Source organism: Ostrinia furnacalis, unplaced genomic scaffold (assembly GCF_004193835.3).
Source record: "Ostrinia furnacalis isolate ACB-3 unplaced genomic scaffold, ASM419383v2 OfSCF4484, whole genome shotgun sequence".
Classification (NCBI taxonomy): domain Eukaryota; kingdom Metazoa; phylum Arthropoda; class Insecta; order Lepidoptera; family Crambidae; genus Ostrinia; species Ostrinia furnacalis.
The window spans coordinates 2,058-16,134 of NW_021134723.1; the positions used below are offsets into that span (position 1 = coordinate 2,058).

General features: G+C 36.5%; 2 protein-coding genes across 2 annotated transcripts; one reads left to right on the top strand and one right to left on the bottom strand.

Moving 5' to 3' along the window:
* Nucleotides 1-420: 420 nt before the first annotated feature.
* LOC114359567 (sideroflexin-2-like) lies at nucleotides 421-13,595 on the bottom strand (the record flags this gene model as incomplete). The annotated part of the gene is made up of 5 exons (XM_028314006.1): nucleotides 13,452-13,595; nucleotides 6,605-6,765; nucleotides 5,934-6,104; nucleotides 1,570-1,771; nucleotides 421-499 (listed from the first exon to the last, which is right to left on the bottom strand). Coding segments are annotated over exons 1-5 (733 nt in total), but the record flags the coding sequence as incomplete, so codon positions are not given.
* Nucleotides 7,841-11,768, top strand: LOC114359566 (PWWP domain-containing protein 2A). Its single transcript, XM_028314005.1, has 3 exons — nucleotides 7,841-8,016; nucleotides 8,103-9,438; nucleotides 9,588-11,768. Exons 1-3 carry the CDS (start codon nucleotides 7,865-7,867, stop codon nucleotides 9,747-9,749), a joined length of 1,650 nt encoding a protein of 549 aa, XP_028169806.1. The 5' UTR covers nucleotides 7,841-7,864; the 3' UTR covers nucleotides 9,750-11,768.
* Nucleotides 13,596-14,077: the final 482 nt, after the last annotated feature.

The window sequence follows — 14,077 nt, forward strand, 5'->3', positions numbered from 1 at the left end:
TCTAGATCTTGTTCAAACCAATTCTCAATTGAAGTTTGCATAGTAATGTATATCATTATTATTTTTACTTTTATCATTCTCTTATTTTAGAAGTTAAACTATGTGTACGTATTTTTCTATGAACAAAGCAAATTATCCACGTGAGCCAATTTTGAAACCGCGCGCAGCGGATAAAAAATAATTAAATACTTAAGAAAAAAAAACTGTTTTTTACGTAAATCAATTAAGTTACTGATTCTGAGTCGTTCCTAAAAATTTGGATACTGATAACAATATAACTGTATTTTGTTATCAGTATCCAAATTTTGTTGCAAAATTACTATTATAGCAGCTACACAAGATGTCACGGTGTTTACACGTGCCATCGTCTGCACAATAAACATCTACAAATTGAAAATAAAATGGACACAAATAACATACCGAGCAAAATCTCGTTCTGCCTCATCAACGGAATGTTCACCCAGTTGGCTGCTGCCACTGCTACGAACGGCACGAAACGCTGTAAACAACAATAAATCGCTGTTAAACAAAAACACTGTTTATTAAAATTAATCAATTAAGTAAAAAATCATTGCTATTGGACCTTATCACGACGCAATAAAGATAAAAATGTCTGGCTTAAGTTAAAAATAACTGGCCATTCTCTGTATCATTTAGTTAAGTGTACTGCAAAAGACAGTCTTTAATTAATTTATCAGAACCAAAAGGAGGATTTGGCCTAAAATCCTCACGCTGGCCAGGCGGATTGGGGAGGACTTTTTTTACCCAGGAAAATGGCCAATCCATATTAGTATGGATTCCATACCTACCGCCGGGGGACGGCAGCTGTTATGTGGAGCTCGAACCCACTAAAACCTGGGGTATTCCCTCTGCCTCATAGCACAGTGGTCGGCGCCTTGGGTACTAGAAACGACCAAGGCGCCTTCCGTGAACGTCCCTCCCTACACGGGACCCAACTCGCCCCCACTTGATAGGGGGCCGACAGGATTAGCCGGGACGAGGCCAATCCCGTCCGAGGCCTGATGTTCGCTTATTTTGACGTTAGTAGCCTCTGAAGACATGGGAAGAGTGGGCGTACTCTTATTCTACTCTGCCGAAACCACACTGTACTGAAATTGCTATCTAGCGCTAAGGAAGAGGAAAGTTATTTACTGCTATTGTTGGGTTCTTAGTCCAATTCTAGAATACAATAAAGGTTATGCAGCTTAATATTTTATTTATTTTACCAATGGTCCGTGACCCTCACTCGGCATGGGGCACACTGAAAACCAGCGCCGTGGCCTTCGTCACCGTGGGCCACGGCATATGCTGAGTGGGGTCCCGTTGCAGTGGGCATCTTGTTGGTGGGTGGCACTGCTCAGTTTACTTTTGTTTTTATTTTATTTTTCTTCTTCCATTATTATGTGCACTATCATGTCTATGCAATTGCCTGTATTTGTGTGATGTCCATTGTAATAAATGTATCTTTCTTTCTTTCTTTCTTACCAGTAAAATCGTCTACGGCTGCTGTGTGGAGTCTTGCACCTTTAGTGTTATGTGAATGAATTAATGAAGGAAGGCAAAACTTACCGCCAATATAGGGTTTTTAGCGCGCTTCTGGACGACAAATTTGAACGTGAGCGCGGTGGCCATAGCCGCAGACGTGGCCGATACGTAAGCCACGCCCATTTGAGTCGTCGTCAACGGTGAGTTGGCGTTACGGTTGGTGTAGTTGACCAACGCGTTGAACGACTGGTTCACCCACTGCCAGAAGACCACTGCTGTTGCTGTTCTGTGAAATGTCAAAAGTTTTTGCTATTAGGCTGTTTAAATGCGCCTATACATAGACCTTACCACTGCTTTGGGAAGGTCCCAAATAAATGGGAGATTAATGCCCGTTTTCACCATCAATCCCTAATATTAAGTGACTCCTATGGTAACAATTAACATGATTTTTTTTTACATTGGAGTCACTTAAAAATTAGGGATTCATGGTGAAAAGTGAAAACGGGCATAAATGTTTTTGAAATCTTGAATCGTTCGTTCGTTCGTAATTTAAAAATATTGACTATGCCATGCCTTTATATATTTGAGCTGGCTCTATTTATTAGACATAACCCTTCCCTGTTTAAAATAATACCGAGATCGCGTAATCGCAACATTCTTATAGCCGTTGATGGATGTGTGTCATATAAGACAGCCCTCTACGACATGGGTGTTTTTGCTATGGCTCCGAAAATTTATAATAAAATACCTAATCATATTAAAGAGTGCACTGATATCTCAATCTTTAAACAAAAGCTATTTATATTTTTGGTCAGTAACAGTTTTTATTCAGTACATGAGTTCCTACAATTTAAATAAAGTTTTTCTACAATTTCTTCCTTGACAACATTGACTCTAATATCCGATTGACTGCCCTGCATTAATTTATTTTAATCTTGCAATTTATTTAACTGACATTTATGATTTTGACATTTAATTTGCTCATTATTACTTTTCTTTAACATAATATTATACTTAAAATCACGCTTTAACATTTGTATGCCGACAAGGCTGATCACGGCTTGAACACATATCTTGTTTGTACATCATACTGCTTACCTGTGTTTCACAAATAAATTATTTGAATTTGAATTTGTTAGTTTCAGCCAAATAACGTACACTGCTGGATAAAGGCTTCCCCCAAGGTTTTCCATAACGACCGGTCCTGCTGCCCGGATCTAGATTCTTCCTGCGACCTTCACCAGATCGTCAGTCCACCTAGTGGGAGGTCACACTACGTCTTCCGGCCCGTGGTTCCGCCACTCGAGAACTTTTCTTCCCCAACTGCCATCATCTCTACGAGCTACGTGCCGGGCCTCGCCACTGCCACTTGATTTTAGCAATTCTGCGATTCTTAATTTTAGTAATCTATACTAATATTATAAATGCGAAAGTAACTCTTTCTATCTGTCTTCCTTTCACGCCTAAACCACTGAACGGATTTTGATGAAATTTGACATAGAGATAGTTTGAGTCCCGGGAAAGGACATAGGATAGTTTTTATCCCGGTTTTTGAAACAGGGACGCGCGCGATAATGTTTGTCTGTGGCAGACAAAATTCCACGTGGGCGAAGCCGCGAGCGGAAAGCTAGTCTTGAATAATCTCTTTAAAACCTTGTTATTTAAGAAAAATATTATCGAGACGTGGACTCCTTTAGCCGATGCCGATCGATAAGGACTTGAACCAGCAACCGAGACTAGCGAGTGCCATGACTTCTTAGACACGTGACAAGGGCGCACGCGCATGTAAATTACGGCCTAGCCTATTAGCGACATATTCATTGTTTGAAAAAAATTTAATTAAGTAGGTAAATAAAAGTCGATTTGACTAATCATTCAAAAGGTAACTTTGTAACTCATTATGAAGAGTTCATCGCACTGATTATTTTTTGCAGCTTTATTTTTAACACTGCGAAGTGCGTAGCGAGAGGAGGTGTGTCCGATTGGCATTTTCTCAAGCAACCTTGGGCTATTTTGAGTTGTTAAACGTAGTAGGTACTTGTGGTTCATGTTGATTGACATCAGGTGATACTCACACCTCAGCAATGACTAATGACTACATTTTGTTACTTATTTCCTGTAATTGGGTAGGCCTATTCAAAACAATTTACTGAAAGTGTTAATAATATTGCGTCAGTGACGTAGGTACGTACCTACGTATCGACAATACATCCATTGCCCATCCACTAATATTATAAATGCGAAAGTAAGTCTGTTATCTTTTTACGGTTAAACCACTCAACCGATTTAGATGAAATTAGGTAGAGAAGGATGCAGGCCACTACCAGCCGATCAATATGGAAATCACTGAGGGAGCCCTATGTTCGGCAGTGGACGTCCTATGGCCGAAATGATGATGAGGATAGCTCTTATCCTGGTTTTTGAAAAAAAAACATACGGGTCGAATTGAGAACCTCCTCCTTTTTTTGAAGTCGGTTGAAAAAGAGGACACGCTCGCGACTAACGCCCGTATTCACAAACGATGCTTGCTTAAGTGAAGCAGCAAATCGAACGCACAGCGTTGAATAGAGCTCTGTAATTGGTTCGTGTCACTCTGTGCGTCCACGCGTACTGTGAGACCACATAATAATGTTTGAATACGGGCGCCCGGGCGTAAGTTTTCCTGTATCAGAAAAAAATAAGGTGGGAGAAGCCGCGGGCAAAATCTAGTAAGACTATAGGTAATTATTATTCGCACATTCGTCATTCGAACATCCGATTCTGAACACGTATTTGTATGTATAATGAATACATAAGCTTGGCAACAGAAAGATAATATTGTCTGTAGCGATCATTTTACCGTCTTTGAATCAGACGCAGTTTAAACAACACACAGTCTTAATTAACTCTGTATACATTTATACATTCATAAAGTGCATTATAGGGAGATGAAAGGGTCACGACGACAGATAATACCTACTATAATCCAAGAGATAGGCTTTAAATGTAGGCAATAGATCATATTATAATCCAAGAGCTAGGCTTAAAAAGTAGGCATAACCAGCAGTTCAGTAAAAGTTCTCAACAAGCAAAATTATTTACCATAATATGATTATTTTTTTGCAATAAACAAAATGAAGTAGGTACATAACTAGATAATTGTTTTTTTTTGTTATCTACACTAATATTATAAAGAGGAAAACTTTGTTTGTTTGTTTGTTTGTTTGTTTGTTTGTTTGTTTGTTTAGTTGTAATGGATAGGCTCAAAAACTACTGGACCGATTTGAAAAATTCTTTCACCATTCGAAAGCTACATAACTCACGAGTAACATAGGCTAAATTTTATTTTGGAAAACAATAGGGTCCCGTAAAATATTTGGGATTTTCATAAGACGTGGAAAAGCGCCATCTATCGTCATTGCTTAAAATCTTCTTGCGCCTGAAAAAAATTTTTGAGGTTCGTAAATATTCATGAAGGCAAAGCTGTCAAACGCCATCTATCGACATCATTAGTAAATTAGTAACTAAATATTACATGTACTATTAATAGCGCTGTTCGTAAATAATATTGAAAATTTAATAAATAAAGATATTTTATGTCTTGGTGTTTCTTTGCGAGATCGAATCAGAAATGTGGAGATCCGTAAACGAACCAAAGTCGCTGACATAGCCCAACGGATTAGCAAGCTGAAGTGGCAATGGGCAGGGCACATAGTACGCAGAACTGTTGGCTGATGGGACAGAATGGTTCTGGAATGGAGGCCGCGTACCGGAAAACGTAGCGTGGGACTTCCACATACAAGGTGGACCAACGACATCGTAAAGGTAGCAGGGAAGCGCTGGACGCAGGCCGCTTCCAATCGATCAACATGGAAAGCATTGGGGGAGGCCTATGTTCAGCAGTGGACGTCCTATGGCTGAAATGGTGGTGGTGGTGGTGGTACATATACTGAAAATGTATCATTAGAAATCAACCACGGGGGCTAAGGAGATAAAAGGAGTGTTGGAAGTTTATATTATGAAAGTCCTATGTGTTTAAAGTAAGAGAGTTGAAATTTAATATGTATGCGCTATAGATGCTAAGAGCGGATTTTACGAAACTCCACCCCTAATGGAGTAAAACGAGGTCCACGCGTACGAAGTCGCGGGCGGCCGCTAGTTTATAATAATAGTGTAACTTACTTCACAATCCACATGTAGTACTTAAACAATAGTCTATCACAATATTTTTCTAATACTGAAACTTACTTTGATTAAAGTATTAAACAACTTAAGTCAACAACATTAGTTTAGCACAATATGTTTTAGGTAAAATCGTGTGTAGTAATCATATTATCAATATCCGTTAAATAATCACCATGATTTGTCACATTATCATCATTTGAGCCACAGAACATCCACTGCTAAACATATGTCCCCCAATGATTTCCATATCACCCGGTTGGTAGTCACATATTCTAAAAACTCACCTATACCACTGCAGCATTGCTCCAGTGATGAGGCACCCTCCTGGCATCTGGAACGACATCCGCCCGAATACATTCTGCAGTTCACCGCTGTCAGGGTGGAACGCTGACTCGTACAGCTGTTTAGCTCGGACCACCTCCTCCATGGTGGTGCCTTTGGGCTCTTGGCCTGTTCTAGGAGAAAAGTAATAGTTAAGTACAGACAGTGACATAGCTATAAAGGGCTAGACAGATGGTAAGGTTAGAAGGTGTCATTCAAGGGTGTACCCAGATGGAGGAGCGGAGGACAGCTGGCCCCAAGAAACTAAGTCAAACTATCTGATCTAAAAAATCTGACTTGCCAGTCTGGGTATGACTTGCCCCACTAGGCAAGAAGCTGGGTACCCCCATGGGGTGCCATTGATTTTATAAGCCCCAGTTTTTGTGTACAAGGGCAATTTGGTCACTTATCTAAGCCTCTGGTTAAGTTAACAAGGTGATTCTTGTTTACTTTTTAAATAAGCATGCTGTCTGGTGATTTATAGGCAAGATCACAGCATTTATTATTGATAGAAAAGGTTAACAAAAGTGTGATTTTGAGGAACATTTTCTGCCATCTATGAGGTGCATAGAATCATTTAGCTACAAACTAGTCACATAGTTTAAAATATTTAGGTACAAATATTACTACTTACTTATATTTTAAATATAAATCCTTGGCTTCATGCAGTTCCTTTTCCGGCACAAGTGACAGTAGGGGGTTGGAAATAAATGCGAAATGCCGGAATCTCCCATAAAAGGTGCTCTGGTCCCATAATGGCTGAGTGATGTCAATCCTTGCTACAGCAGACATTTTCTGCAATGAAAATTAGCTGTGAACTCCAATATACATGTAGAGTATTCTAAATAAATAACATGAAACTTATTTGTGTCTGCTTTAATTTTCATTTACACTGAACTAAGAATGAATTACTACAAAAACGAGTCTAGATAAGTACAAGAAGATTTTTAAGTACATCAATATCCTATTCCTTATCCAAATACAAAGTGCAAAAACAATATCAGAAGACAGAAAACTGGTTTTATTGCGGCTTATTAGCTTAAATAATAGCTCACCTTGAAACATAACGCTTGTTAGTGAAGTGTTGAAAAAAAACTATTATTGAGTCTCAAAGCTTTTTCACGGATGACCATTGAAGTATCTAAACTTATTATGGATAAATAGCTAGAATTTTTACATCATTATACTGTACAAATAAGACTGAATAAATTAAATAAGTATGTAACTAATTTATAGCAGTTTAAAACGTAAAATAGAAGTTATGTAAGTCGTAAATGCATGCCTTAATCTCCGAAGTTGACAATAATACAATGCGTATGTGAAAGTGTACTTACAATTTCTTATTTTTGTAATTTTTAACAAATACGGAATTAATTTAGCTAAAATAATTTGAAATTATCGCGATTCACGTTCACGCTAATCCAACAGCTGACTGCATTTGACAGGAGGCTAATGAGAGAGCCAGTTTGACATTCCGCCCGATTGACAGCTTTTTTTTTTTAAATGTAAATACCGGATAGCGGTACTAAAATAACGACCGGTAATAATAATAATTAAAGCAAAAAAAACGCTAAATTGACCTGAAAGTACGCAACTCAAGAACTCAATACTTCACTCTGATTCACAATGTTTTCTGAGACCATTTTTCTATCACAATCTAATTTGAAAATCGTTGTAAAATAACAATAACAACATTATAATCTCAAGAAACAAATCTATCAGCAAAATCAGATTTGATTGACTGTGACTGAAGGAAAAGAAAGAAAATCTTATTAAAATCTTACATACAAAAATCTACTACGGAAAATGCTACGGAACCCTAGAAGAAAAGGAAATGAACTTGATTGATTGAATGAACGAAAACTGAAAGTTTTTTTTTTTTTCAATTAAAAATATGGCGGCTGTCGTACCATCAGCCGATATGACGATTCAGAAGAATTCTCAAATTTTAGTTAATGTGGAAGAAGCTTTGGCTGATTTGCTCGTCGTGTCTTATTGCAGTGAAAATAAAAAGTTTCAAGGTGTTCTCCTAGATTCCAACAAAGGGTAGGTAACATAAATACAAGTGTTGACTTTATCGATTGATGGTTGGAATTCCCAGTATTTACCCTAATTTACCCGTGTTTTTGCAGTAATCTGCCTTTTGGAGTCTATAGTCTTCATCCAGCATTTACTAAAAAATCAGCTGATACCCAAAATGAACAAGATAAGCTCTATTCTGCTAGCCAAAGATTTTCGTATCAAGAGCCTCAATACGCTTCAGAAAATGACCAGAAGTCTAAAAAAATTGGACCCAAGGGCAAAGCACAACAAAGGCAAAAGATGACGGTACGACTTCGACCGAGAAAGGTCTTGTGTTCCAATTGCCAAGGGATTTGCAACGAAAACAGTGAAAATGTGGACGTGTCTAAAAAACGCAAATTAGATTCCGATGACGATGTGCAAGACTCTGAGTCATCGCATCACGGGAAAAAGTACCTCGTGGGCAGCATGCTGATTCCCAAGCTATCACGATTACACCCTAAGGAAATATCAAATGCTATCAAAGGTGGTTCCAAAAATTCTAATAAGACTAGTGAAAAGACTAATAAACTTAAAAGTGAGAAACCTGCTGATGATGAAGGAGTGACGCAAGAGCTTGCCTTTGTCAGTGTTCCTGAAGGCGACGATTGCCTCAGGCCTGACTCAAAGGATGACAGGGATGAGGCACCATTTAGTTCCATGTTCTCAAGTGCTCGCACCCTCAAAATATGTTTCGGGGAAGGCGAAGGCACCGTTGTGAAAATACCACCATTATCAGGAGAGTTCAATGAAGATTCTGGAGTTTCCTGTGATATGGCAAAACCTACTAAACCAAATGCAAAATCATCAAAGAAAGCCATGAAAAAGGCAAAGAAATATGCTAAAAAACAAAGCCCAACAGAAACAGATCCCTGGATGGAACAGTCTCCTAAGCATGTAGGGGCGTTGTCTCCAAGAAATGTTTCAAACCAACCCACAACAGATCCGTTAGAAAAAAAACACAGAATTAAACACAAAAAAAAGTACAAAGCCCAGAAAAAACGTGATGAAAACACAAGTAAATGTACAGATAGTGAATCTAAGGACTATTTTAGTGATATAAAGGACCACTGTTTAAATCAGAAACTGTCAATTAGCTTGCGAAGACTCAGCGGTGACTCATGTGAGAATAAATATGAGAAAGATGGTTTGGAGAGTGACTCTGATGACTGTGAGAGTGAGGTAGTGCCAGATTTTCCTGCCAATGGGCCAGAGGGCAATGGAGGGCGTAACATACGGGTTTCTCCAGGGGACGTGGTGTGGGGCAAGGTGGTGGGATTCCCCTGGTGGCCGGGCCGCGTCCTCAGTATCTCTCCGACGTCACGAGCTCATGTTGCGTGGTACGCTTCTACTACATCATCAATGATGCCATGTGATAGTTTGAGTCCATTTTTAGAAGATTTTAAGGTTAGTAGCATGTCTTTTAGGATTTTACTTCAACAGTGTACCAACTTTACATACAAATTTTCAGTTGTCCGGACTACCAATTTAAACAAAATTAAACAAGCATGTACAGGTGATGTTTTTCTTACGACTATGTTTATATTCAATTTCAGATACGCTTTAAGAAGAAAAAGAGAGGTCCATACAAAGAGGCTGTGAAACAAGCAACGCTAGAAGCAAAAAGATGTGAATCTCATATGAGTGATCCGCTAGCCAGTCCTACGCACCCGAACCTCACTGCCATGTCACCCCGTGCTATAGATGTGTTCTCGTAATTTACTAAGGTATTTGGTACGAATTTATTCAAATTGATGTGATATTATATGGACTTGGTTGTCTGCACAAATAACGGCTGGAGCCATGCCAAAGTGAACTATGAGTTCTGTGTTATATAAAAAATTATGATTTATGTTATATTTTTTATGTATTGTATAGTCAAGTGCACACTTGCAATTTTGTTTCAGCCTATTTTTAAAAATTATACAGGTACATTCATAGTCAAAAGTGAAGATGGACATTTTGACTATACATTACATCATACATTATTTTAGTTATGTTATATTTTGTATAATCTTTTTTTCTGACAAATTAAAATTATGATACTTGTGATAATAAGGCCACTAAAATAGTGTTTGTAAATATATAAGTTTTCTAAAGGCTAAAGATATACATTTATTTGATTTGGTATGGCCCCAGTAACAGGCCAATATGAAACCATTAAAATTTATGAAATAATGTGACTTACATTTACAGAAGATTTATTCCAATATTATTAGAATCATAATGGCCTGTAAATTGTTCTTTAGATCTTAGGTAAACTAGGTGATTAAGAAATTAATTAAGCCACTAATTTCGATTTGAAGAACCTGTAATGTATAAGGATCATAGACAATTACTATTGTGTGATGAAGTAAGACTACTGCCAGAAGAAACTCTTCCTTATCAACTATGACTTTCCAACTATCCCACCATGGAATTCTGATCAGAGTACCAAGGGTTTTGTGACACTAAGAGCTATCCATCCATGTAATAAAATGTATACGCAGATGTAAGGAGTTTCCTCAAAAGTTTATCCCAAAAGGGATTTGATTACTTCATTCATCACAATTTTTGTCTATGGCTTGCAGTTAAATCTGCAACACCTTAGCATTGTAAATTGGCAATGAAGTTCTTTATTGCGGTTCCAAACTTTAAAACAATTACAATTTTATTTTTGAATCTCTGCTACATAAAAATTATGCAATTCTAAATGTGCGTAGACTATTTACTAAATACTCCTTCGTTGTACAGTCAGGAGCAAAATAGGAGGATCATATGTATATTTACACATTTTAGTAACAATAAACATTCAATGAACTTTTTCAGGAATAAAAAAAAATGAATTAAGAATTATACGTCAAATGTATTCTTCAAAATAATGTAGTAAATTCAACAACTGAAAGTTTCGTGAATTCCCATGGAGGACTCTTGCCGTTTCGTGGTTCCAGGGCTTTTTCATATGAGTTTTTTTGCCAATACTTAGTTATCTCTCTTTTACTTATTCACTTACTGAAAATAAAATTGCAACATTAATTATCTCTGTATACATACAAAAACAACAGTAAAGGAAGTATAGAAGGAGGGTATATTTGTAAATTGAAGTAACTACTCTTAAGTAATTTTTCTTGCTTTTATTACAGTTCAAATAACTATGCAACTGAATAAAATAATACACATTTTTTTTCATTTATATACTCAACTCTTTTTTGCATGTTTATTTAGATCATAATACTTGCTATGTATTTTCAATGTATGACGGCATGACGCGTGAGTCAAGTCTCAAGTGTAAATGCATTTAGCTCATGCATAGGAATGTAGGAATGCTCATAAGTTTTCTGACTGTTGTGAATGTGCAATAAACATCTTGACATGTATTTAATGCTGATAAAAAATAGACCATACCTTTACATTAAATACGGTGGTCTTTACGTTAAATATTGTTTAATTTAGATACTCTATGACTTAAATTAAGTATGTTAATTTTATTTTCAAATCACAGTTTTATAACACTGCTATAGCCATTCCTTAAAAATACCTCTTGGTTTTGATTAACGTTGTTAGGTATTTTATTGAAAAAAATTTAATGTTGTTTTTTATTATAGTTTAAAAAAATATTCCCTATTTTGCAGTATTATAAGTTTTTATAAGCTGGTAATATAGGCTCAGGTGTATGTGGAATTGCTATAAATGTTTACCTGTCTGACATAATAATGAATTTAACCGAAAATCTGTACCTAAATGAAATGTTTAACCTTCAGAACCAAGAGATTCGAGTTCATTTTGTTATTTAATTTTAAGGGATATTTTACTTTATACAGTTTAAAGTTTAAATGATGTGGTTTAGGAAAATGAAGTATAAGATTCTGAATTTGATTTTTATGTACCTATTGTAATTTAAGTAAGGTTGATATTTAATGAGCAAAAGTCCACTTATGTACTTAAGGGTGCTTCCTCAACAGAAGCATTCTTGAAATGCAATGTTTTGTTTGTATAATAGTGAATCAAATCTTGTTAATTGAATGCTCCCAAAGAGAGAGTGCCCTCATTATTTATCCTTGCTTAAATTCACGTATTTTTTAAGCTGACTGTTTGTTTTAATCTGAAAAAGGGTTTGAACGTAGCTGTCAGTGGGAGGAGCTAACGAGAAGCATATTAAATCGTTCAATAATATAGCAAATAGTTGGTACAGAAGTGGTTTAGATGGATTTGTTGTCATCTAGGATAATCTGCCATAGAATGGGAAGATTTTATTACGGCTTTGGACATGACGTGTGGTCGAACAGTCAGCTAGACGCATAGTAAGTAGCGATGTGCGCTTAAATTGGTAATTTTTTCAATTCCATAGGCTTCTAAAATTTTTAAAAATGTACTGCCGACTTATAAAAATCTAAATAGTCATCTTGGTTTCCTATTCATTACTTTTTGGACTTACATTACAACTGTTATGTACAATCCGTTAAAACCTATATGTGCAACTTGCAAAAAGCCCTATTTTTATTTGTGTATTCTTGTGTAGTGCGTGACCAATAAAATAATGTGTAAATGAAGTTCTGCCAAAGACAAGATCTTTGTCATAAAAATTACTGGCGATTTTTATTAAACGTAAGTTTTATTGTGGTACCTAAAAAATGTAGTTTGCTGCGATGTATCGGTTTATTACTGCAGGAACTAAGTATATTTTTAAATATAGAAATAAGCGGACCAAATTGTTTTATTTCTAAGCTCTAATGCAAAGCAGGATAGTAAACCTAAACAGACCGACCCGAAGTCTTATTTTTTAAAAATTGGAGCTTGGGTTTTTTGACGATGATCGAGTTGCCCACAGATATGGATCTGTGGAGTTGCCCAAGCCCAACTTAAGAATCAGATGGAATTAAGGCGCGCGCGCACGGGTGACTTTTGTCACCGTGGCACGGTGGGCCAGAAATCGACCTCCCCTTTAATAGGATTTTTAAAAAAAAAAATTTACTTTTTGGCACTTTAAAGTATGCAGGTGTTTTGAACACATTATAACATTAAATTAAATAGTATTCTCGGGCCTCGTCTCGTCTTGTACACCACGTAATGTGTCATTTTGTGTTTCAAATGTATGAAAATGAAAACTAATTACCTCATAACTTTTTCCGGTCTTGCTCGGTCAGGCTGAAACTTTCAGGTATTGTTACCGAGTCTGTAAGGAAGCTGCACGATCTTTTACTTTGATCCCGAACGGTCCCGATTAGGAGTTACGAATGAAAATAACATGCGATTTTTTTCTGATATTCCCGTTTAAATAATGTATTACTTCGGTACGACAGTCAGAAAAATAATAAGTATGAGCTAGCTCCATTACACAACAAATACCAAATCACATAAAACAAATGAAAACATACCTATCGTTGGTATATGATAAAATAAAAAAATAAAAATTTAAGTGATTATTTCAAAATCAAATTTACCAAAGCATTTAAAGTTGTCCAACACCGAGCTATGGCGCTATTAAAGGAAGGCACTATCAATACTGGGTTATTAGTTAAAAAATTTACCATTTGACATTTCAGAATCGTTTCACTGTACATTTTACTGTTGTCAAATGTTTATTGCTTAAAACTTAAAAACAATTTTATTCTTTAACTATCCCCGTAAACTTAAATGAAGGTAGGTAATGTTTACAACATTATCTCATCAAATGCGGGTAGTAATTTATTACCATACTGTTAGTGAGGGTATTTAATAACGCTGTACTCTTAATATTTACCCTCGTAATACACTGATAATAATAAAATGTCACTTCACTTATCATTACTGGTACTTAATACCTTAACGTTATCCTTACGCAAATTTTTAATTATTGAAAATGGAAGGACTTTTTTCTAATCTCGACGTGTTTGTGTACATGAGACAAACATCCTTTAACGCGGACTTGCTGTTTGAAAAAGTGGTCAATTCAGTAAAATTTTCTCTGTCCGAAAAACAGAAGACCGATCTTAAAACATTTTGTGCTACATATACCAGTAATCTTAAGCGAAAATGGAAATCTGCCAACAGCACACTGGACAATTTTAAGGTGAAGTTCGCTGGCTGG